The 25,935-nt window shown below is 41.6% G+C and overlaps 1 protein-coding gene across 12 annotated transcripts in view; it reads left to right on the forward strand.

Moving 5' to 3' along the window:
* FHOD3 (formin homology 2 domain containing 3) overlaps positions 1–25,935 on the forward strand; it is a 634,103-nt gene that overhangs the window by 559,923 nt on the left and 48,245 nt on the right. For all 12 annotated transcript variants that reach the window (XM_039524511.1, XM_039524510.1, XM_039524507.1 and 9 more), the window contains 2 exons: positions 22,296–22,486; positions 24,014–24,206. In XM_039524511.1, coding sequence (XP_039380445.1) covers positions 22,296–22,486; positions 24,014–24,206 — 384 coding nt within the window. The remainder of the gene's footprint in view (positions 1–22,295; positions 22,487–24,013; positions 24,207–25,935) is intronic.

The following is a 25,935-nucleotide window of genomic DNA, read 5'->3' on the forward strand; positions in this document are numbered from 1 at the left end:
CTCCTTGCATTTGCTACAGATGCCGGATCTTTATCAGTCTCTGTGAGAAACTAAAAGATTTAAATGTAACATTCAAGTTTTTTGCTTTTATTCTCTTTTTTTCCTCCCCCTTCACAATTCTTCACATGAATGTGGATTTGTCATGTCACTTTTATGGAATTTTAAAGATACCAATACTCTTATCTTTCTGGCTGCATCTCGGTCTACCCCTCAGATTGCAGCCAGGGTACTACATCGTCCATAAACCTGAAACAAATTCATTGCCTTTGTTGTGCTTTGATACAACTAGAAAAGAGTTATTCTAGAAATCACTGAAGTCATCATTATTTATTACATGGATCTTTTATAATATTATTACAGAAATTATGGACACATCTTTGCGAGTTTGTCCTTAGCTGTTTTCAGGCTAGGATTTGATTTTATTGGTATCACCCGATGGTTATTTTCTAGTATTGGGTAAGCCATTTTTATTTAAAGTAAATGTGTTTATTTAATGATGTCTAGCAAAGTTATGAAGTTAAACTCCCAGGCTTGTCTTCTGAAGGTGTCATACAGGTTTTCTTTGAGGATGAGGACTGAGAGATCAGATATAGGTGATCACTTTGTGAAAAATGTTCACCCACAGCTGATATGGGTGGTTGTCTTTTATCATGTGTGTAAAAGATTGTCTGATTTTACCCACATAGTAGTTTTGGGGGCATTTAGTGCACACAATGGCGTACACCATATGTTGTGATAGGCATGTGTAGGACCCATGGATCTTGAAAGGTGTGTTGTGGGAGTTGTTGGTCATTGTAGCAGTGGAGATATGTGTATAGGTTTTGCATCTGTTGTTCTGGCAGGGTCTGGTGCCGCTTTGAGTTGGTGTGTTCTGGTCTGTGGTGAGCCTGCTTCTGATGGTGAGTTTTGACAGGGTGGGGGATTGTTTGAAGGGCAGAAGAGGGGTATGTCCACACCTGGCATACTGCATGCACTTCTGGTTGCCCTATTTCAAAAAAGATATATTAAAATTAGAAAAGGTACAGAGAAGGGCAACAAAAATTATTACGGGTATGGGACAGCTTCCATGTGAGGAGAGATTTAAAAGACTGGTCTATTCAGGTTGGAAAAGACATGAGTAAGGTGGGATATTATAGAGATCTATAAAATCATGAATGGTATGAATAAGGTTGTTTACCCCTTCACATAACAGAAGAACCCAGGGGTCACCCAATGAAATTGATAGGCAGTAGGTTTAAAACAAATAAAAGAAAGTACTTCTTCACACAGTGCACAGTCAAACTGTGGAACTCGTTTCCAGGGGATGTTGTGAAGGCCAAAAGTATAAGTAGATTCAGAAAAATAATTCTATACAATCATGGAGGATAGGTCCATCAAAGGCTATTAGCCAAGATGGTCAGGGATGCAGCCCCATACTGTGGGTGTCCCTAGGCTGCCAGATGCTGGATGATTGTCGTGTTCTGTTCATTCCCTCTGAAGCATCTGGCATTGGCTACTGGACACTGGGCTAGATCAGTGTTTCTCAAACTGGGATTGCCGCTTGTGTAGGGAAAGCCCCTGGCGAGCCAGGCCAGTTTGTTTACCTGCCCTGTCCGCAGGTCCTGCTGATCATGGCTCCCACTGGCCGCGATTCACCGCTGCAGGCCAATGGGGGCTGCTGGAAGCGGCGGCCAGTAAGTCCTTCAGCCCACACCACTTCCAGCAGCTCCCATTGGCCTGGAGCCACGAACTGCGGACAATGGGAGCTGCGATCGGCCGGACCTGCGGCCGGGGCAGATAGACAAACCGGCCCAGCCTGCCAGGGGCTTTCCCTACACAAGCGGTGACCCCAGTTTGAGAAACACTGGGCTAGATGAACCATTGATTAGACCCAGAAAGGCCATTCTTATGTTCTTTATGAGAGGAAAAATTTCTCCCTTTTCTTTTGTTTGTTTTGTTTTTTTACTACCAGAGGCTTGGGATGAGGGAAGAGAAAGGAACAACAGTCCCCAAATTTTGTTCTTGGCCTAACATAATATCTCTGACATACTTCTAGGGTAGAACTGCATTAGAAAGCCATATTTCATATGGAAAGAAGGTGCATTTAAGCTTTTTTCTCACATATTGCCAGCTTACAGTGTGATTCTACTCTGCAAAAGATATAATAATGGCACTTTCTTTCTCAACAAATTTGCTCTTTCTGTGTGTCTATGTGTGTCCCATCTACTGACTTCAGTGACAAAAATAAATCTTCTCTTTACTCCTGTTAGCTCTGCAGAGCTAACACAAACATCAGCAGGGAGTGGGATTCTATTCCATTTTGTGCAACATTAATTGCATTCATTACTAAATGCCAAAGAGTCAGGCCTGTGGAAACCACTAAAAGCACTGGAGCTGCACAGGTATAACGAAATGCCTAAATCTTCCAGTCCCCAATGTGCACACAGTTGTGACAAAGACCCAAAATTGAGACACAAAGATAATCTTTATGCAGGAAACATATAGTTGGGTGGGTTTCTTCGGTGTATTCCTTCCTTCCTTTCCTTCAATCTATAACCTCAGCTTCATGCATCTTTAATTCCTATGTAAATGATTTTCAACCATAAAAGTGAGGGGAGGCCAAATTGGTGTGGAGCAGACGGAACTCTGGGTCTAAGAAGAGCGACATCCCTCATAGTGAGGGACATTTTGTCTTTGTCTTTATCTCTTTGTCACTGAGAATATAATTTGAAGTCATAGGGGGCTGTACAGTTGTCACTGAGGATAAATTTAGTCTTCAGAGCTTTTACTACTGAAAGTGATATTCACGAGGGAAAGAATCCAGCTTGACTCCAGGAGTCAAGTTTAATTTTCTGACCTGTAAGTTAGAAATAACCTGTTTTTAATTTTAAACTTCATACATGGGATATGGAATCATTGAGAGATAATCAATTTGGGAATCCAGAATGCAATTATTACAGAATTGCTTTTCACGGACATGGGAATAGCTCAGACCAATGGTATTCTAGTATCTTGTGTCTGGCAGCAGTCAATATCTGCTCCTTCAAAGGAAGATGCAAGAAACTCAGCAGTAGGCAATTACAGGATAACCTGCTCCCAGGTTATGTTTTCCTAATAATCCCTAATAACTGGAGGTTGGTTTATTTCCTCAAACAGGAGATTCCAAAAACTCCCTTCCAAAACTCTTGCTTTGCTTTTTAAAAAATATTTACTATTAGAACCCTAGATATTTTTGTTGTGCATATAAATGTCCAATCTTCTTTTGCATCCTGCTATGTTCTTGGTCTCAGTGATATCTTGTAACAATAAGTTCCACGGTCTAATTGTGCATCGAGTAGAAAGTATTTCCTTTTATCAGTTTTGAATTTGCCAACTTAGTTTCATTCTTGGGACTTATTGACTGACTGAATAAAACAGCCCTAATTTCTTCAATCTTTCCTCTTCATTTTTCCATACTCTAATTATTTTCACATCTGTCTTTGAATCTTCTTTATATACTTTTTTGACATGGGATGAAAGAAACTTAAAACAGTATTCCAGGTGAGGACATACCTTTGATTTATATAATGGCATTATAATATATTCCATATTACTTTCCATCCCTTTCATTAAGCATCCTGACATTTTGTTTGCTTTTTTGAGTGCTGCTGCACATTTTACAGTAGTTTTTATTGAGCTGTCCATAATGATGGCCAGGTATTTTCCTGAGTGGATGCAGGTTAATTTAGAACTCAGCAAGGGGTCTGGGCAGTTCAGATATTCACTCTGCTGTGCATTACTTTGCATTCATCAACACTGAATTTTATCTGCCACAATATTGCCTATTTACTTAGCTTGAATAGATCTCTCAAGTTCCTCACAATCTTCTGAAGCCATGACTAATCAAAATAAATTTCTGTCATCTGCAGATTTTGCCCTCTCAGTGCTCACCCTCTTTTCCATATATTAATCAATATATTAAATAACAAAAGTTCTGGTAAAGAACCTTGTGACATCATGCTGTTAATCTTGTGCCATGATGAAAATTGACTGTTTATTCCTCTGCTTTGTTTTCTCCCTCTTGGCTAGCTTCTGATCAGTGACGGTACTTGGCCTCACATCACATGACTTCCTAGTTTTGTGACGAGCTTCCTGTAAGGGGCTTTCTCAGCAGGGCCGGCTCCAGGGTTTTTGCTGCCCCAAGCGGCGGAAAAAAAAAAGCCATGATCGCGATCGGTGGCAGTTGCACCGCGCCACTTTCGTCTTCGGCGGCAGGTCCTTCCCTCCGAGAGGGACCAAGGAACCCGCCGAGGAATTGCCACCAAAGAGCCCGACGTGCCACCCCTTCCCCTTGGCCGCCCCAAGCACCTGCTTGCTGGGCTGGTGCCTGGAGCCGGCCCTGTTTCTCAGAGGCCTTTTGAAAGTCTATATTAATTTTGTTTATTTGTTCTCATTTAGCCACTGTTTTATTGGCACATTGAAATCCTTCGAATAGATTAGTGAGACATAGTTTTCTTTTGCAGAAGCTGTACTGTTTAGATTCTATCATATCATAATCATCAATATGTTTTATAGTTATGTTTTTAATATCATTTCAACCAATTTACCAAGTACAGAAGTAAGGCTTGCTGCTCTATAATTTCCTGGCTCAACCCTCACACCTTTTTAAAAATATGGTACATTTGCTACCCTCTAGTACTCCAATATAGTGGCTGATTTTAATGAGAGATTGCCTAGTTTTGCTAGCAGCTCAATCACCTCATTCTTAAGTACCTTCAGAACTTTGGGTATGCATCATCTGGGACTAGTGATTTGTTCCTTTTTGATGTATCAGTTTGTTCCAACGTCTTTTCTTCGGACACCTCAGTCTCTGGAAATACCTCATCTTCATTACTAGAAGAGAGCAGGGCCTAGGGTAGGTATTTCCCTAACATCACCTGGGGTGAAGACTGATGCAGCGACATCACTTAGTTTCTCAACAATGTCTTTATCTTCCTGAATTTCTCCCTTTAATCCTTAGTGATCCAGCAGACCCACAGATTCTCCAACAGGCTTTCTGCCTCTAATAGAATTTCTTGGTATTTATTTTTACACCTTTAGTTACTTACTCTGTAGATTCCATCATAGGTCTTCTAGTTTTCTTCTTACATATTGACTGGCATAGTTTGGTTTCACTAGAATTAGATTTCCATTTTCTAAAGGATCTCTTTTTGGCTCAGATAACTTTCTTATGCCTCGCCAGTTAGCTGTACTGGTTTACTTCTTGTCTCCTATACATCTTTTTTGTGTTTAGAGGTTAAAGCACACTTTAAATTGTGTCTCAGTTAATTACTAAAAGGATGAAAACTATTGTTGAAGACATGAGAAGAACTAATCTTCCAAAATCTATCATTGACTTTTATCTGTAGGCTCTGAAAAGAAGTTTGTATCCTGCAATTTCAGGAAGTGGAAGAAATCCTGATCTACATTTGCACTTTCTGAGAGTCTCTAGAGCCAAACCTATACAAAACTTCACCCAGCATTTCAGTCTGTGGTTTGCTACTCTGAGTGGCCCTGCCCAAAGCAGATGATATTCTAAAAGGTCAGACAAAATCATAGTAAGAGAAATTATGGCCTTAATCCTCCTCGTAATGCCCCAAGGTCTTCTTCTTTGGGATATTCCCGCACATATTGTACCAATGATGGATTTTTACTGAATTAAGCTCTATTCCCCCTTCATCTTTGCCACAAATCAAAATGTTTGGACATGGAAACATTCCACCCTGCCCTCTTCAATGGAATGATCAGGAGAGAGTATATGAAATCTGGTTTAAGAAAATGGACATAAATGAAGAATCATTATTTCACTGATGATTACACTGCAGTTTGGGCTCCAGTTCCGCTATAAGCATCTTTCTAAAACTTGAAGGAGACCCAAGCCACAAAAGCCTAAACAATTTCCATCATGTAGAAAAACAGAGATGCCCCTTCTCTTGGGATGAACATCAATGTGAGAATTCCCTAAATGTTATTTTAAAAAAAACCACCCTGGCACATCTGAAAAGAGTTGAAAAGACATGAAACAAGGCAGTAAAATCCCTTGCGAAGCCTGTGGCTCGTCTCCAAAGGACCAAACAAAGTCACAGTTATCAGAAATGGTGATGAGAACTCACTTGAGTGAGTGGAAACTCACTACAGAAGTCTAAAACAATACAATTCCATATTATTAGCATACAAAATTGTGTAGAGCAGGACCGTTGACATTTTGAGCTATTGGAGTTGTGTCAAGCTTTGTATAAAAAGCTGTAATAATATCACATAAATAACTCGATTAAATACAAACTACCGTATTTTCCGCACTATAAGGCGCACCTAAGAGCCTTAAATTTTCTCAAAAATTGGCCGTGCGTCTTATAATCCGGTGCGCCTTATGTGTGCACTGAGTTCCAAAATCTGTAAAAATGTTGTTGTGCGACTTTGGTAAGCGCTTTGCTTGATTGACTGTCGGACCATTTTTCGCTGACACAGGGACGTAATACGTAAACTACGTACGCTGGCAGCGATAAACCAATCAGAGAACATTACGTGTCACGTACGTGCGTCGTTTACCTTCTCCACTCCTCCGGTAGGTATACTACCGGTATGCTGCAAAACAACATTTGTTTGTCTAAGGACCCCCGAAAATGGCACCAGTGAAGAGACATGCTTACGAGGCACAATTCAAACTACAGGCTATCAGTTACGCGGTTGTAAATGGGAATAGTGCAGCTGCAAAAGAATTCAACATCAATTAATCTATGGTTCGGAAGTGGAGGAAGCAAGAAAATGAACTGCGTTACCTTTTTTTGTAGACCGTATGTTTTAGCATGCGCCTTATAATACGGTGCGCCTTATGTATGGGTTAAGTACAGAAATAGATCCCGTAATTGAGACTGCGCCTTATAATCCGGTGCGCCTTATAGTGCGGAAAATACGGTAATAGTAATATAACTCACCAGACATAAATCCCCCAACCCTTCAGAACCATTCCCTCAGAAAAGACCTATGTAAATAGGCCTTACAAATGAGTCTTTTGTTCTTCCTTTTAAAAAAGCCGTTTGTCTGCTGCTGATACTGCCCTAGTACTGATGTACCTAACACAAAGGCAGGGTTTCAGGCCTACAGATTTCTGTGCCTCAGTCAATGCTGTTCCTCTCAGTGTAACAAGATGATTCTGTGTTTCCACTGGTATCTTTTCTTTGGAGTCAATTGATGTTAGTGAAAAAAATCCTTGTAAAAATTTCCCTATCTAATCAACTCCATGCATCTGAAGATCTAAAGCCAGCTCCAGAGCTAACTTATAATTAGCCTATTTCTCCCACTGAATCACTTATTTATAAAATGCCACACTCCCAGCAGGCTATGTTTGATTCTTCCAGCAAGACTCCCAAATTACTTGCGGATATTAGACAGTGGAAAAGCAGGTGATTTTGAAGAGTAAGCATGAGGAAATGGGAGCAACACACACAAGGGAGTAGCAATTACTTTCAGGAAAGAACTGCTGATTGTACTGACACATATGCAGGGGGGACAGGAAGTCTGCAACTAGCTGCAGAGTGAGCCAAAGGACTCAGCTTGGATTTATGGGGAGAATGGGGTGTGTGAAACGCAAATGCTTTTCTGGCATGTTATGGCTCTTGTTCAGTGTTTCTCAAACTGGGGTCACCGCTTGTGTAGGGAAAGCCCCTGGTGGGCCGGGCCAGTTTGTTTACCTGCCCCGTCCACAGGTCTGGCCAATCGTGGCTCTCACTGGCCACAGTTCGCCGCTGCAGGCCAATGGGGGTTGCTGGAAGCGGCAGCCAGTAATTCCCTCGGCAAGCATGAAGCCTGCTCACCTCACTGCTGCTGTTGTAAACATTGTAAACACCTCAGGCATTATACTGCAATATGTGCAGAACTTGGCTAAGAGACGTCAGCATGAGGACAAATTGTGAGGAGGACATGGACACAGACATTCCTGAAAGCACGGGATGTGGTAATTGGGACATCATGGTGACACTGGGGCTGGTTGATACAGTGGAACGCCAATTCTGGGCCCAGCAAACAAACACAGACTGGTGGGACCGCGTAGTGTTGCAGTAGGGCATGATTCCCAGTGGCTGCAAAACTTTCGCAGACGTAAGGCCACTTTCTGGAACTCTGTGAGTTGCTTTCCCCCACCTTGAAGTGCAGGAATACCAAGATGAGAGCTTCCCTGACAGTTAAGAAGCAAGTAGTGATAGCCCTGTGGAAGCTTGCAAAGCCTGACTGCTACCAGTCAGTCAGGAATCAGTTTGGAGAGGGCAAATCTACTGTGGGGACTGCTGTGATTCAAGTATCCAATGCAATCACTGATGTTCTGCTATAAAGGGTAGTGACTCTGGGAAATGTGCAGGTCATAGTGGATGGCTTTGCTGCAGTGGGGTTCCCTAACTGTGGTGGGGTGATAGACGGAACACATATACCTGTCTTGGCAGCAGACCACCTTGCCAACCAGTATGTAAACCAAAAGGGATACTTCTGAATGGTGCTGCAAGCACTGGTGGCTCACAAGGGGCGTTTCAACGACATCAATGTGGAATGGCCGGGAAAGGTGCATGACACTCGCATCTTTAGGAACTCTGGGCTGTTTGAACAGCTGCAAGAAGGGACTTACTTCCCAGACCAGAAAATTACTGTGGGGGATGTTGAAATGCCAATAGTTATCCTTGGAGACCCAGCCTACCCCTTGCCCCCATGGCTCATGAAGCCATACACAGGCAGCCTGGACAGTAGTAAGGAGCAGTTCAACTATAGGCTGAGCAAGTGCAGAATGGTGGCAGAATGTGCCTTTGGATGTTTAAAAGCTCGCTGATGCTGTTTGCTGACTAGGTTAGACCTCAGCACAACCAGTATTCCCATCGTTATTGCTGCTTGCTGTGTGGTCCATAATATCTGTGAGAGTAAGGAGGAGACGTTTATGGCAGGGTGGGAGGTTGAGGCAAATTGCCTGGTGGCCGATTTTGAGCAGCCAGACACTAGGGTGATTAGAAGAGCACAGCTAGGCGTGCTGCACATCAGAGAGGTTTTGAAAACCAGTTTCATGACTGGCCAGGCTACAGTGTGACAGTTCTGTGTGTTTCTCCTTGATGCAAACCCGCCCCCTTTGTTGATTTTAATTCCCTGTAAGCCAACCACCCTCCCCCCTTCAATCACAGCTGGCAAAGGAAATAAAGTCACTATTGTTTTGAAACCATGCATTCTGTCTTTATTAATTAAAAAAAAAGTGAGATAACTGACAAGGTAGCCTGGTTGGGGTAGGGTGGGGTGGAGTCAGGTGGAGGAGGAGGGAAGGACAAGGCCTCATTGCTACAAATCAATGCTGTTTGAATGACAGCCTTCTGTTGCTTTGGCCATCCTCTGGAGTGGAGTGGCTGGGTGTCCAGAGCTGCCCCGCCTCCCCCTGCGTTCTTGGGCATCTGGGTGAGGAGGATATGGAACTTAGGGAGGAGGGTAGGTGGTTATATGGTGTATGCAGCAGCGGTCTGTGCTCTTGTTGGCTTTCCTGCGACTCCACCAGATGCCTGAGCATGTCCATTTGCTCTCCCATTAGCCTCAGCATCAGATCCTGCCTCTTCTCATGGTGCTCAATTAATGCTTTCCTAAACTCTGCCACTGACTGCCTCCATTCATTCAGCTGTGCCCTGTCAGTGCGGGAGGACTGCATGAGCTCGGAAAACGTCATCGCGTTTATCTGCAATAACCTCAGGGACAGAGATGATAGGGGGAGCATAGAAACATTTGCACCTGTGGGGGGATAAAAAGGGAGAGTAAAATTTAAGAAGATACATTTCTGAGAACAAAAGGGAGATTCTTTCACAGTGAATCAAGCAATTCACAGCAGACAGCACATGTGCTTTAGGTACAAGGTCGCATTTTGCCTTTTATATTGAGCGCCTGCCGGTATGGTGACACATCACACCGGCTGGGCAACAGAATTTGGTTTGCAGGCAGCCATGGTAAGCCAAAGGGTACGCGGGGTTGGCTTCTAACGCCTTCATAACATGTGGGAATAGTTTCAAATTGCAGTGTCCTCCTTTCCCATAGCAAGCAATGCCGGTTGAGTTTGCCATTAAAAGGAGGGGCTGCGGTTTTCAAGTGGATGTGCAGCACACACCTCCCCCTACCCCGCATGGCTATTCTCTGGGATGATCCCTTCACCCCTGCCTCCGCCATGTGGCTATTCTCAGGGGTGATCCCTTTTAGCCAAGCGCAAACAGCCCAGCATGAACGGGGTCCTTTTACTGTTCCCTTACAAAAATTTCCCTATTTCAACCAGGTGACCATGAATGATATCACTCTCCTGAGGCTAACGCAGAAAGATATAGATGGAATGTTGCTTGAATGCAACCAAAATCCAGGACCATTCCCTGCCATGCTTTGTACTGCAGTGATTCCAGACTACTTGCTACTGGCTTGGCATGGTAAAGCGTCCTACCGTGGAGGACGAAATAAGGCAGCCCTCCCAGAAACCTTCTGCAAAGGCTTTCAGAGTACCTCCAGGAGAGCTTCATGGAGATCTCCCTGGAGGATTCCCGCTCCATCCCCAGACACGTTAACAGACTTTTCCAGTAGCTGTACTGGCCACAAATGCATCCCAAGTCTTCAGGGCAAATCAAACATTAAACACTATTGCTTTTAAACCCTGTTTTGTAGTTACAAATGCGCACTCACCAGAGGTGCCTTCTCCACCTTCAGGGTCAGGGATCCCGCCTTGGGAAGGTATTGGCTCCAGGGTAATGAAAAGGTCCTGGCTGCGGCAGGGAGAATGGATTCACTGCTTGCTTGCTGCGCATTCTCCTCCTCCTCCTCATCATCATCCACAAAATCCTCCTCCCTGTTGCATGAGACTCCCCCCCCCCTGCAGGTGTCCATGGACAGTGGTGGGATAGTGGTAGGTCCCTCCCTAGAATTCCATGCAGCTGATCATAGAAGCAGCATGTATGGGGCTCTGACATGGAGCGACCGTTTGCCTCCTTTGTCTTTTGGTAGGCTTGCCTGAGCTCCTTAACTTTCACGTGGCACTGCTGTGTGTCCCTGTTGTAGCCTCTGTCCATCATGCCCTGTGCAATTTTGGCATATATATTAGCATTTCTTCTTTTTTATCAGAGTTCTGCCTGCACAGATTCTTCTCCCCATACAGTAGTCAGATCCAGTTTGCTCCATGCTGGAGCTCATTTGCGATTCTGGGAGAACCGCATGGTCTGCTGAGCTCGCCACGCTGGCCAAACAGGAAATGAAATTCAAAATGTCCCAGGGCTTTTCCTGTGTACCCAGCTAGTGCATCGGAGTTGAAAGTGCTGTCTAGAGCGGTCACACTGGAGCACTCTGAGATAGCCAATAATGTCGAATTGCGTCTGCACTAATCCAAATTCGACCCAATAAGGTCGATTTTAGTGCTACTCCCCTCTCCGGGAAGGAGTACAGAAATTGATGTTAAGAGCCCTTTAGGTCAACGGAACTGGGTTGGTTGTGTAGACCAGTGGTTTCTCAAACTGGGGTCACTGCTTATGTAGGGAAAGCCCCTGGCAGGCGGGCCAGTTTGTTTACCTGCCCCGTTGTCGGGTCTGGCTCATTGCAGCTCCCACTGGCCGCGGTTCACTGCTCCGGGCCAATGGGGGCTGCTGGAAGCAGCGTGGGCCGAGGGACATACTGGCCGCTGCTTCCAGCAGCTTGGAGCAGCGAACCACGGCCAGTGAGAGCAGCGATCGGCCAGACCTGCGGACGGGGCAGGTAAACAAACCGGCCCAGCCCACCAGGGGCTTTCCCTACACAAGTGGTGACCCCAGTTTGAGAAACACTGATGTAGACGCATTCATTATAAAATTGACCTAACCCCATAGTGTAGACCAGGGCTTATTGAAATAAACTGGATATGGGCACATAGGAGCAGAAATTGAACTAGTATGTCAAGGAATTACATTATATTGGAGTGACAGATATGCACATCATGGTGTTTATTATCACTATTAATATATTAGCATGGGTAGCAAAATACAGACCTCACATGTCCACTAAAACTTGGGCTGAGACCAGCAACTCATCTCATGTTGGCCACTGAAGAGCCTTTAGAAAGAAATTACTTTTGTTCACTACCATCCTGGACCAGATTCCAGCCAATGACATACGTGAAACAATGTGAAAGACCCCCTTTCATTATGTCTGCTAGATCTAAGCACATTCCTTCACTAATTACTCTGAAACTCAAGGGATGTAATTGCTAAACCTGGATTATGGGATATAAAAATATCTGGTGTCTTTCTGTTTAATTTAAGATATTTATGGAGCACTATCTAGCACTAATATGCTAGATCCCTTCAGTGCCACACACATTCTGCTTACGGTTTGTGTCCAACCATATCCTAGTCAACACTAGAGTCATACTGACTGAAGATGCTGTTTATTCAGAAAAAAACTAGGAGGAAGATTTCCAAAGGCCCCCAACTTCCACTGATTTTCAATGAGAGATTTTCACCTGACCACCCTTTGTGCCATTGGAAAATCTTCTCATAGGTTGAGTTTCACCAGATTGTGTCCCTGAAAGTGGTGGTATAGTTCTGATCTGTCCTTTTATTTTTCTGCTATTTTTAGTTCAGACACTAACCATAATTCAAATCTCTCCTTAGTGTTTGTGGGTGACAAGAGTCTCCCCCCTACCATTTCCATCAGGCATAGTCTGTACCCTACTTTTGTTAGCTGCATTTATTTACATAGTCGTGCATCTTGGGTGGTGAAGTTCATTAACAAAAAATCCCAGCCCTGCAACACTCCACCTCTTTAAAAAAAAAAAAACATTACTTTTCAAAGAAACTTCTATTATTAATACTGACCTACTTGCCTTTCTCCCCAGTTTTTATATAAGATTTTTGTTTACATTACTAATAAACCAGCATTTGTAGGCAAAAGGACTTAGCCAATCTACCAGATGGTTTCCTGTACCTGGATTCTTAGCAAATGGAGTGCAATAACAGCATCTTATCTTATTTTTCTGCCTACTCCTAATTAAATACTCTGACTCCTATGACAAGTTATATGTTAACTCCTAAAACAGAAGATTTAAAAGAGAGTGGGTAGATTTTTATGGAATAGCAACTTCACAATGGTGTTTGTAAGTGTTTGGGTAATGTATAACAAAACACGAGGTGCCCACCAGTGTGCTGCAATGACATATGCTTCTCTAATATTACAAATGTTGTTTAAGAAGCCCTAACCTGAGTGCTCTGGGACAGCACTCTGGGCTCATTTGTTACTCTCTCAGTGCTCAGAACTTCCCTTGGCTCTGAACAAGGGCAGGAAGAAGAGAATGTCACGTTCCACATCAAAACTCATCCTTGTAATAATGTGGAAATGATCTGTCTGACCTAAATTATAAAGAACTCAAATTGGCCTGTGGTCTGCGGTAGAAAATACTCTATCTTTGAAGGGAGAAAAGCGGACTTTATATATCTGTCTGTGTGTCTAATTATCATTTCAGTTATGAAATTAGAATGAAACATGTCACGTGAATGTGTTGGTTCTGTAGTCAATAGCACTAGTGTTGGGAGAGGCAAAGATGGGGAGAGATTCAGTTCCTGTTTCGAAAATGTCTAGAGCTGATCTGTTCCACCACTATAATAACAAAGTTTAAAGAGCTAAGGTGAGTCAGCAAATGATAATTATTATAATATAACAGAAATCTATAAGGCACAGGGGTAGGCAACCTATGGCACGTGTGCCGAAGGCAGCACATAAGCTGATTTTCAGTGGCACTCACACTGCCCGGGGCTTGGCCACTGGTTGGGGGGGGCTCTGCATTTTAATTTAATTTTAAATGAAGTTTCTTAAATATTTTTAAAACCTTATTTACTTTACATACAACAATAGTTTAGTTATATATTATAGACTTATAGAAAGAGACCTTCTAAAAACATTAAAATGTATTACTGGCACGCAAAACCTTAAATTAGGGTACGTCTATACTTACCGTCCGGGTCGGCGGCTAGCGTTCGACTTCTCGGAGTTCGATATATCGCGTCTAATCTAGACGCGATATATCAAACTCCGAACGCGCTCCCGTCGACTCCGGAACTCCACCACCGCGAACGGCGGTGGCAGAGTCGATGGGGGAGCCGCGGACTTCGATCCCGCGGCGTCTGGACGGGTGAGTACTTCAAACTAAGGTAGTTCGAGTTCAGCTACGCTATTTGCGTAGCTGAACTTGCGTACCTTAGTTCGACACCCCCCCTTAGTGTAGACCAGGCCTTAGAGTGAATAAATGAAGACTTGGCACACCACTTCTGAAAGGTTGCCGACCCCTGCTATAAGGGATATTGAGAATATAGAACAGAAGTTATGCAGAACCTTCAAAAAAGACTCCGAATACCTTCCAGTGGTCTTCGTAATAAATTATTTAATTCTCAAACTGAGTTTTTCAGGCATGTTCAGGAAACTTCAATGCTGCTACTCAATTTGAACTTATTTTGTCAGCTTCCTTCCGTTTCATTTTTACCTCAGGCCTGGATTTGGGGTTCTCAACCCTGCTCAAAATATCCAGGTAACTGCCGGGGAACAAATTCACTACAAACATAAGCAGGGGCAATATCTTTAATGTCAGTGGAGTTGTGCACATTATGGCAGTGTTGAACTTGACCCAGAAAATGATTTAATTGGAATAGAAGAATAGAGATGATTGATATGTGTAGAACACAGTGCAGAAGGGGGTATCTTGAAGCTGTAATGATAATTTGAAATGACCATCTTTCTCTTTTCTTTATACAATGCAGCATAATTATAAAATACTGTTACAGCAGAGCTTCTCTCAGGACTACCTTTTCAGTAGTCTCATGGAACCACAATTTTATGTGAAATCCACCTAAATGCCATGTTAGTCACAGTGCTCTCTTCCAGCTGGAAGCAGGTACTGTTCCTGTTTCCTTTCAACAATAAGAAAATCATCTCTCTACCATTGTGTAACTTCATTTTTTTTAAATAAAATGTTGGCAATAAGATGACATATAAATGGTGGGAACACAGTATGAACTGAATAGCTCACAGGGAAGCAGTATGGTATTTTATACATTGTGATATGTGTACTGTACTTGTAAGGTAAACAATCCTCATTTATAACTCTCTCTGTCTCAATACCCTTTTTAATCTTGTTAATTCTGACCCCAAATTACATTATGCGCATTTATCATCTTACACCTTCTTGGGGTGTAATTTGATTATTTGATAACACCCGACACCAAGCAAATACCTCAAAATGGTGTAGGAATGCATCAAATATAATAGTATTGCTGAGCCACATATGTAGTTTTGCATCTCCAAAGCACTGTACAAACCTTTGGTCAGTTGCTCAGTTGAGCTTCACCTTCTATAGTCAGTTCCACAAGGGTAAAAAAGATGCAAATTGTTACTTTTCTGATTTAGTAGTTTACAGTTATTACGCATATAAATAACTACACAAGGTAAAGAGCACCAGAGAATCTAGTCCATTGACTAATAAGCAAACATAATGCTGTCAGTAAAGATACAAGACAGCTTTCTTATGTCAATGGTTTATTAGAGTTCTCAGTGAAGAGAAGTTAACATCTGAACCATTTCAATGCCTTTGGATCTCTGTTTTCAATGGAATCTGCTGTTTATAAATAAGGAAAGTTGTGCTCCAGCGAGCTGTACCTCCCGTTAACCTTCCTTGTGCATTACAAGAGTCCACAGAGTGATAGTATGTTTCTTAAAGATGGCATTAAAAAGTGAAAAAGGACTTGTAGATCCCTAGCTGAAAAAGTATAATGCAGTTATTTTTGACAAAATGTATAATATATAAATATCACTATTTAAAATAGGTTGGTGAGATCATTTTGATTGGACCAGCTTCTGTTGGTCTCTCTTGTCTCTCTCACCAACAGAAGTTAGTCTGTTAAAAGATATTACCTCATTCACCTTGTGTCTCTAATGTCCTGGGACCAACATGGCTACAACAACACTGCATATACCAGAGGTTCTCAAACTGGGAATCAGGAGCTCTCAGGGGGTCACGAGGTCATTACATGGGGGGTCGTGAGCTGTCAACCTCCACCCCAAGTGTTTTAAATTTATAAGGGGAGTCGCACTCAGAGGCTTGTTATTTGAAAGGGGTCACCAGTATAAAAGTTTGAGACCCATTGGCATACACTATTTAAGGAAATTCCATTCTGTATGCATAAAGATTAGTATGCACAGTAGGAGGCAGGTTGGTGTAACATGCAAAGTACTTAGTGGATCTTGGGTTTAGTCACACTGTGCCCTCAGGCTAGTTGTTTGACTCTTTTGTTCCTCATCTGTGATATAGAGCTGGATGTTGCCAATGATTACTGAAGTATCCAAACTTCACTGCCATCCTTCAGAATTTAAACTTTTACTGGAAATCTTGTTTTACAGATGATGAAGGGAATTAGATGGTCCTTTCATCTTCCATGCATTTGGAAAGTAGTAATGAGCATTGGTGTGCAGGAAGAGAGTGGTAGAGAGGCCTATTCTGTTAGCATGCACGCTCTGTGCACTCCATTCACTTTCTGATGTTACTGATAGTTGGCCTAAATGGAGTTTCTGGTCACAGCAACTCAGCACATTGGTTAGTGCTCCCTTGTTGGAGGAGAAAGGTTTACCCTGTTCAGTGCTATCTGTTGTGAATGTGTGAGTCTAAGTGTTACTGTGTTGGTTGAGAAGATTATGTGGCTCAAGGTACATTTGGGCTCAGCTGTTAATGGGTGCACAGAGGGAGAGGAGTCTCACACTCCCTCATAGCTGCCAAGTACTGTCCATACTGGTGATCCCTTGAGAACATTGGCTGTTTTTATGTGGCAAAAGACACCCCAAAGCTGTCAGGGAGAAAGCATGGCCAGCATTCTGTTCTCCCTTTACAGCAGCCAGTGGAGTTGGCTGTGCATGCAGTGGGTAGCAGGCCACATGACCTGAAGAGGTGAGCCGTAACCAACTTGTCCTGCATGGAGAGAGCTCTTGAAGATATTCTGCTTCTTTGCGGCAGTGCCTGTAACGCAAGACTGAGCCCTTAGTGTGTATTCGGGAGGAAAGGGGACAGAAACAGAGAGAAATGTGAGCAGCAGAAAAACCATGAACACAAAAGAAGTGGACAGTAAGAAAAGAAAGGGAGGTAGCATAAGAGACCAGAACAAGGGACAGATCCAGGAAAGAAGGGACAGTGAGGTGACAGTGTTTGGGTCACTCCAAGTCATGCCCCATTAGAAAGCAGCATGCTAATACTTTTCTACTTGAAAAAAAGCCCACACCAGTGGTTTGAAATGTTGTACAGTGGGTGCTTTAATACTGTAGACTATCACATTCATTTGACCTCATTTTCTAGAAGAGTCCAGATTTTCTAAATAACTTCAGATGTTTGTATTCCTGCCTACCCAGTCTAGTGGCTTAGTGAATTGTTCTGTGAGGTTTAGGCAGGAAAAATCTGCTCAACAGATCGGCAAGTACGAAATGTTTTTTGTTTTTTTGGTAAATCACGTTCATTAGTCAGTGCTCTTTAGGGAAGCATTTTGTTGGACTGTGACACACATCTAAAGAAAAGCAGATACTTTATATCAGATAATGTGTTAAATGATCTTCACTTAACCCCTTAAGGGTTAGGGTCTATAGAAGGTATCCTATGGCAATGCCTTGGATTCTATGCATAGAAGCACTACTTATCCCAGGGTTTCATTGGAAATAATGGGAACACTTTCAGAAATGTAAATTGGGGAAAAAATACTTGTAAAATACAAACTAATGTACATGAATGTCTCATTGCACTTTTAACTCTTACTCTTGCAAATGTGGAGAATTTTCCATACATGGATTATTTTTGTCTTCAAAAAATGACCACTCATTCAAGACAAGTTCCTGGGATTTGGTGGTCCATATTACATTAGAGTTCATAGTGATCTGTTACACTCTCTTGGAATACTTGTGGCACCTTAGAGACTAACAAATTTATTTGAGCATCAGCTTTCGTGGGTTAAAACCCACTTCATCGGATGCATGCACTGGAAGAGTATACTCCATGCATCCGATGAAGTGGGTTTTAGCCCACGAAAGCTGATGCTCAAATAAATGTGTTAGTCTCTAAGGTGCCACAAGTACTCTTCGTTCTTTTTGATGATACAGACTAACACAGCTACCCCTCTGTAGCGGGGTGGTCACCTACTCCTGCCCAGAAGGGCTTAAAACAGCCCTTCAAGAGAGCTGTGGCAGGGGGAAAAGCTGGGCTGATTGGGGGAAACAGCCTCAGCTGTGGCCATGCCCCAAACAGCAGACCTAGCTGGCCCTATAAAGGCCAGGGAAGCCAGAAGCAAACAGTCTCCCTCTGTCTGTAGAGGGAGAAGGGCCTGGCTTCTGCAGGATTAGCAGGAACCTAGATTTGGAGCAGGGCTGGGGAAGGTCCAGAGGAGCTGAGAACTCCGGCGTGGAGAGCCCCAGGCTGCAGGCCTGCTGACAGGTCTATTAGGTAATGAGGTTGCAGGGGACAGCCCATGGGTAGGCAGAGGCAGCAGGTCCAAAACCCCCTTTGCCTATCATGAGTGGCTTACACTGCAGTCCGCCCCAGTGAGTGGGGGCTAGACGGGGACTGGCAGTAGCCTAAGACTGAGGCAAAATGGGGATAGTGGATGGGGGTTCCCCTGGGAGGGGGAGACCCCAAGATTGAGGGGGTTCTGCAACGGGGGGGCAGAAGCCCAGTGAAGCAGCACCGGGTCCTGGGAGGGATGTGGGGGCCAGAGTGAGGTAAGGTGGATCACCGGCCTGCCAAGGGTGCTCCGGAGCTGAGATAAGCTAATTCCCGAGGACGACCAGCAGGAGGCGCTGCAGCGGTGAGTCCGACACCTACACCCTCTGAAACCTATAGTTTCTTGGCAACTCTCCTTCTGACATTAGCCTCAATTAGGTTCAGAATATACAAGCAAGTTACCCTCATTAGTTTCGATTTCCAGTTTCAGTGATTTGCACTTACTGCACCAGCACAGGCAGCTGTGCTCAGTTCACCCCATGAGAGAGCAGGTGGTATTTTCCCTGCTGTGCTCCCTCAGAGGTTCTACCACAGGCTGGTAGCCTCAAACTGTAGTGAAGGTTCTAGCACATCCTTCATCCACATCCACTCCTCAGCTAGCAGTACCCCTTTTGTGGCTGCATTGGTTCTTTGCAGGACCACAGTGGAGGGGAAGATGCCAACTGCTCTGTAGCCTTTCTGCTGTCTAGAAACTAGAGAACCTTTCCCAAATGCATTGTCTTTTGACCTCTACAGACCTGATAACTCAGAACTCTCACTGATTTCAGTGCAAGCTGTTGTAACATAAGATGAAAATTAATGAAAATTCCTGCACTGTGCAGAGGAGGGATTGGGGGAGTTCCCCACCCCATCTGGAAAATTCTTTGCAACCCCAAATTTTGAGTCCTACAGTCTTCTGGGCTCTATTGTTTTCTAATGGGGATACTGGTATTTTGTCTGCTGTGTGCATTTTATATTTCCAGTCTATGGTGAGCTGCAATATGTTTGTCATCAACAGTCAAAATACTGACCTGGAGAGGGATTTTTTTTTAAATAGGCATTGATACCCTAACAAAAATATAACCCCCCACAGCTGCCTCGCCTGCAGGGCTTTTCTAAATAGCAGAATGGATCAAAGGATGTTTTTATTTCCTTGTGCAGAGGAAAAATTCATCACTTTGTAAGTCAGAGCAAAAATGAATCAAATCAATACCAGGTTATATCAGGGAGCTTTTTAATAATAATACATTTCTTATGGCTAAACTCAGTTAGTATGACTCTCAGCAGTAGGTACTGTACATAGCTGAAAACTTTATTCCATCTGTAACAAACTTTAATTTGAACCAAGGTCAAGAATGCATTAAAAAAATAAAAAGCTCAAAGTGAGATCCACCTACACTCAAGATAGGGCTGGCTTGGGACGATTTGGATCGCAATCCCATATTCCTCTAATTTTGAGGTAGTATGTGTCCAGGGCCAGTTTCTTTATTGCAGTTACAGTGACAGCATAACCTGGCTGTAAATTGTTGCCCAGGGAGGGATTTCCCCAGAGTAAGCAAGATAATTTTATGGAGTAGAGCCTGAACTGGGACGGTTATGCCACATGACCTCTCTGCTGCCAGCATGGTAGGGAAAAGGGATCATGGCTGGGGAAAATGTATCGTAAACTCTATTTTCAGTCCCTTCTTATTCTAGCAACCTAGCATAGGTTATAAAAGCCTTAGGCTTCTCTAACACAGCACAAGTGTAACAGTCATGCACAGAATAGCACCAGGATCAGTGAAGTGTAAAGGAAAGCTTCTAAATACCCTTCAAACATCACACTGACTTGTAATCAGCATTATGACCACAATTAGAGACCTGGCCTCCATAGGGTGACCAGACAGCAAATGTGAAAAATCAGGACAGGGGGTGTGGGGTAATAGGAGCTTATATAAGAAAAAGACCCCAAAATTGGGACTGTCCCTATAAAATTGGGACATCTGGTCACCCTAGGCCTCCAGTACCCTGCTTCAGGTCCATCTTACAGAGATGTGTCTGAGTTTTAGTGTTTGGGTTTACCTGAACTTTCCCCGAAATCAAAAGAGTTCTGATTCCAGTTCAGGCTGATTTCGTAAATGGTAAAATATAAAAGCTGTAAGATAAAATTAATGTGCACAGCCCACATAAGTGTGAAATAACATATGAAATATGTAACAGTTATACATATCAGAAATCACTAAGCCTCATGAGATTGTGCTATGTCTTTGGGAGGTAGATTGGAGCAATTCAGGCATAAAGACCTTGGATGTAATCCTGGCCCCACTGGAATCAATGGCAAAACTCCCATTGATTTCAATGGGGCTAATATTTCACCTTTTATCTGTATGTGCTTGTATCACCTTCTTCAGTCATTTAAAATTTCTTGTTATGTATGTACTTAGTCAGCATTATTATTTTGGTTACAGACATGTTACCAACAATGAACAATTAATAACTATATTAATTTCCTATTATATATGATACATTATATATTTCTAAGTTTTGTCAAAACATCATATATACTGTTGTGGGACTATAGTGTTATCGCAAAAGCAATTAAAATTAATAAATAAATAGCTGCACTGCATAGAAATATATTCAGTTAGAAACCTTTGAAAATAACATTTACTAAGCTACAGTTCCTTCAGATCCTACAAGCAAGAAGAAACCCCTTATACAGAACTGTTTTCTGTTTTGCAATAAGAGATGGGCCAAAAATACCAGACCCAAACATCCACAAACTCTCTGGCTTGTTTGGAATCTGAGTCTAAATCTGTATTTTATGGCTTAGGCTCATCTCTACTTTGAACTGTTGTTTGAAAATAAATTTATTCTTCCTTGGGAAGTCAAGGAGACCATGTTGGAGACTTCTGCTGTTTCCATTTGCTTTGTGTATGTGCAGTACTGTGGCTGGATAGTTCATGCACACTCCCCTGTTTTTATAAACATATCCAAAATCACTTGCGTAGACCAATGCAGTTTGAACACCTTTTTTGGTTGATGAATAAGAGAGAACCTCTGTTTCACCTTCTTATGGAATTTATTGGCTTCCCTCCTGATAAGTGTTACTTGAGGATGTAATAATTTATTTTAACTGTGTTGACACAGACTTTCAAAGCTATTAGAAAGATTGTGTTATAAGCTAACAGTGTCGTACTTTGTATCAAGAGATGCAAGTTTGTACGGAGATCACTAGATAACACTTTCTTTGAATAAAACTTGAAGTTCTGGCATGTGAACTGACCATTTGGTATACAACAGTCTTTCAACAAGACAGTGCACGGGGTAGGGACATACCCAAGGGGAAACATTGGCATCTAGACACTATAGTGATTGTCAGACACATTAAAAAGCTGTAAGGTGGTAGTGAGGAAGAGAGAAATAAAAAACCTTTTTGCTGCCTTGGTGCATACACATATTTTCTGATCATCCCTAGTGCAGTTGACTGCAAAAAGAAGGATCTACTAAAACATTTTATACAAATGTAGCAGAAAAAGAAGACATTCTCCTTTCTTTAGATGTTACATCTATATGGCAACCACACATAGTTACACTTCTTTTTGTTTCAGAATTTCTCTAACATTTCACATGCTTACACTGAGGGTAGAGACACGGACAAGTATTAATATTGTATTAGTGTATTTAGCAGTGTCACTGAAGCTACATCTCCCTCCCCATCTCCTTGTTGAATAAAGATGAAACAGTTCAGATACCCAAGGTTACTGCTGTGGTATTTGAGATCAAAGTGGCTGATGTCTTCACTTGTTTTTAGGTTGACTTTGAACAACTTCAGGACAACTTATGTCAGATGGAGAAAAGGTGCAAAGCATCATGGGATCACCTTAAGGCTATAGCAAAGCATGAAATGAAGCCAACGCTGAAGCAAAAAATGTCTGAGTTCCTTAAAGACTGTGCAGAAAGAATCATAATTCTGAAGATTGTTCACAGAAGAATAATTAACAGGTACAGCATTAGGGCATTGATGGGAACAACCTCAATTACTTATTTCAGTGTGCTTCAAACCACATTTCAAGATGTATGTTTACCAACATATCTGTTGTGGGTTCTTTATAACAGATGTTCATTTGTTCCCAATATTTCCTAACTTCAGCTGAAAATTGTATTTCTGCTGAGAAAAACGACTGACAATTATTTTCTTACATATAACTACACACTGTGGTAAAATCCTGAAATCCTACTCAGGCAATTTCCTTGTGGCTTTAATGATATATTTGCCATAGTAAAGATTAAGTAACAAGTTCTGTATCTGAAGCTAGTACTATACATATCTTGTACAATCTGCTAATGCTCATACATATGCAAGTGCCACTGCTAGTATATTTCCAGATTCATAAACTCTCACAGATGATTTAAATATGCCCAATAATACCGATCTCTTATGTAGTGCTTTTCATCCATAGATCTCAAATTGCTTTACAAAGGAGAATGGTATCATTATCCCCATTTTGCAGATGGAGAAATAATATATAGTTGTACACAGAATTACCAAAGGGAGTTCAAACAGGCCCAAATGTGTAAATGTACAGATATGGGATGTTAATTCAGCCCATCTGTTTTCTCATTCATGAATTCTGTTCCACCTTCTAAATAAGTAGTACCCCACATATAGCTGAGTAGTAGTGAAAGCAGGAACTTACAAGTTTCACATATATTGTGTTGGATTTGAAAATAAGTAGAACAGTGTTTTCTTTACTTTAAATTACATAGTGTAACTACTATTCTAAGCCTCTCCAAGATACCCTATTTATTCAATCACATCTTTCATTTTCATTGTAATGAGTGTTTTAATTAGCATGGACACAGTAGATAAAAATAGATTCACAAAGAGCTATACATTCAGTAGTCCATTGTGAATAATGTGGTACAGAAGCAGCAGCAGCAAAGTTGCAAATAATACAAAAAGCTGTGGGTAATACTGAATCAACAGTAAAGTTGTGAACTCAAAACACCCCAGACTGAAAGTATTTGGATGTTACAAGGTTTTATGGTTTTCTTTTTGAACTAGAAATGCTTCTCTTCCTGTGTTGCTAGCCTGTAAATCTTCATTCTTCTTGTCTAGACTTTCCCCAACATCTTAACAGCCTCTTTGAAGTTGCTTAATACAAACAAATGGAATTAAAACATAATATTTTTTTCAATATCTGAAATGAAATTGTTCATTCACATGCCAAATTAGTAAAATAAAATGAATGGAGTTTTGTAAATATCTTATCTCTTATATCAGCATGGGAAAATGGGTTGGGATGAAATTATCATAGACTAGCCATTTATTTGCATTATGTTTTTAATTATAAACCATGCCAGTGATGTTTAAGGAATCCATGAAAATTCCACAGCATGGGAAAAAAAAGATTAGAGTTCAGAAGACAATAAATGGATCAATTGGAATCTTTTTTTTACTGGAAATCTAAAGTTTTTGAATTTTTTTTTCCATTTTTAAAAGCTGTCATTAATTCATTTTGTTTTTAGGTTCCATGCATTTTTGTTATTTATGGGTCATCCTCCTTACGCAATCCGTGAAGTCAACATCAATAAGTTCTGCAAAATTATTAGTGAATTTGCTTTAGAGTATCGCACCACCAGGGAACGAGTTTTGCAGCAGAAGCAGAAACGCGCCAACCACAGGGAAAGAAACAAGACCAGGGGGAAAATGATCACAGATGTAAGTGGCAAAATCAAATCCACTGTGGCAAGTATTTGTGAAGCTTTCTTTTTAGTTAATGCCATATTTTAGATGTTTTGCTTCATTCACTAACCTTCCTTTAAGGATTCCCTCCACTATGAATAATGTACTCTGTATTCTTTGGTAAATCAATATTATGTTTTTCTTTGTCATTGACTATAAAAGCTTCTGGATTCATAGCAGCTTCTAGATTTGGACAAAACAAGACTAAGTGTTCATAAAGAAAATCTTCCGCATGTTACATGGACAAATTCATGTACAGTGTCTGTTTTCAACAAAGAATAGAGTAGGAATTGAGGGTACCTTAATGAAAAATATGGCCAAGAATATAAATAACACAACCCTAAAATTAGGTTGCCAAATCATTCCATATATCAAATTACTGACCACATATTTAGGTGCTTATATACGGGTTTAGGTGTGTAACATTATATTCCCATTTGGGAAAGTCCTGACATGAAAACTTAAATATTATAGTGTTTTATATATATAGTATCTTTTTTTTATTAGATAAAAATATTTTACATAAGAGTCAAGTGCGTCCTCTTTCAGATTTTATTATAGATAACTAATTTAGATTCTCTTTAGCTGTTACCAAATAAATTTCGCTGACTGTGTTCAGGCTACTTTGGTAAAAATAAGATGAACTTTCTCTTGATTTTTAAAGACCCTCTGATTTTTTTTATCTTCTTTTAAATTGATGCAGTTTCACTTAGTCCAAATAAAGTTTTAAGAAGTGCCAGTACTTAATAAAAGTTTCCAGCTGTCTCAAAATCCAAATCTGGAGTTTCGATTAGACATGAGTGGTTCATCGCATATGAACCTACCCCTATCCTGCCTTTGGCATGAAAAACCCAAAGCTGATTACAATTTTATGGCCAACAGCTCAGACAAGTTAGGTAAAGAAACAAAATGCATCAGACCCATATTGGGATTGTATTTAAATGACTCACAATCATTTGTAGATCTTTCCTGGCAATAACTTTTCAAATTTTGGAAATCTTCCTCATCTGGGAGAGAATTTTAGAGCCACATTATTATCTCAAAAGATTTTCCTTTTGGACTAGTCCCAGGTAAAGGAAGGGCTCTGATTCTTTGCAAAGGGTTTAAGATAGACATGAAAAAATTCAGGTCTAGTATTAGGGAACTGAAGCTTTATACTTGCATTGCACCCTAATTTCCCTAACATTCTTGAGGAGTTAAAATGTGACACTAACCAAAGGGATTGGCAAATTAAATATTTAATTTGCCAAGTAGCATCAGTGTTTTTCACCAGTTCAGATAATGGCAAAGAGGGATGGGTTCCTGTTATGCCAGTATACCATGGAGCATTTCTGTATTAAAGGATCAGGATAATTGGCAGCAACAGGACTGAAGGAGCTTCAAGTCCTTTTGCATCAGGAAGTGAGAGAAGGGAAAGGTGGCCATTCATCTGCTCACCAGAAGAAATATCCAGGGAGATGGAGAGAGGAAGTGGGCCTGCATGCTGACCCTATCACAGTAGAACAGGATGTCGGTACAAGCAAGTGGTCAGTCACTGTAGATCTGAGCCAGGGAGGTGGGCCATTTCCTGAAGATGTGAAAACAGGAGAGAGAGTGATTGGGCCTTCACCAGAAGGGCTTGTTATAGGACAAGGAAGAAGAATAATCAGACCAGGGTGGTATTTGTATTTGGGAGAAATTGAGTATCATCTGAGTAATAGGATCC

The sequence above is a fragment of the Mauremys reevesii genome, linkage group 2 (genome assembly GCF_016161935.1).
Source record: "Mauremys reevesii isolate NIE-2019 linkage group 2, ASM1616193v1, whole genome shotgun sequence".
Classification (NCBI taxonomy): domain Eukaryota; kingdom Metazoa; phylum Chordata; order Testudines; family Geoemydidae; genus Mauremys; species Mauremys reevesii.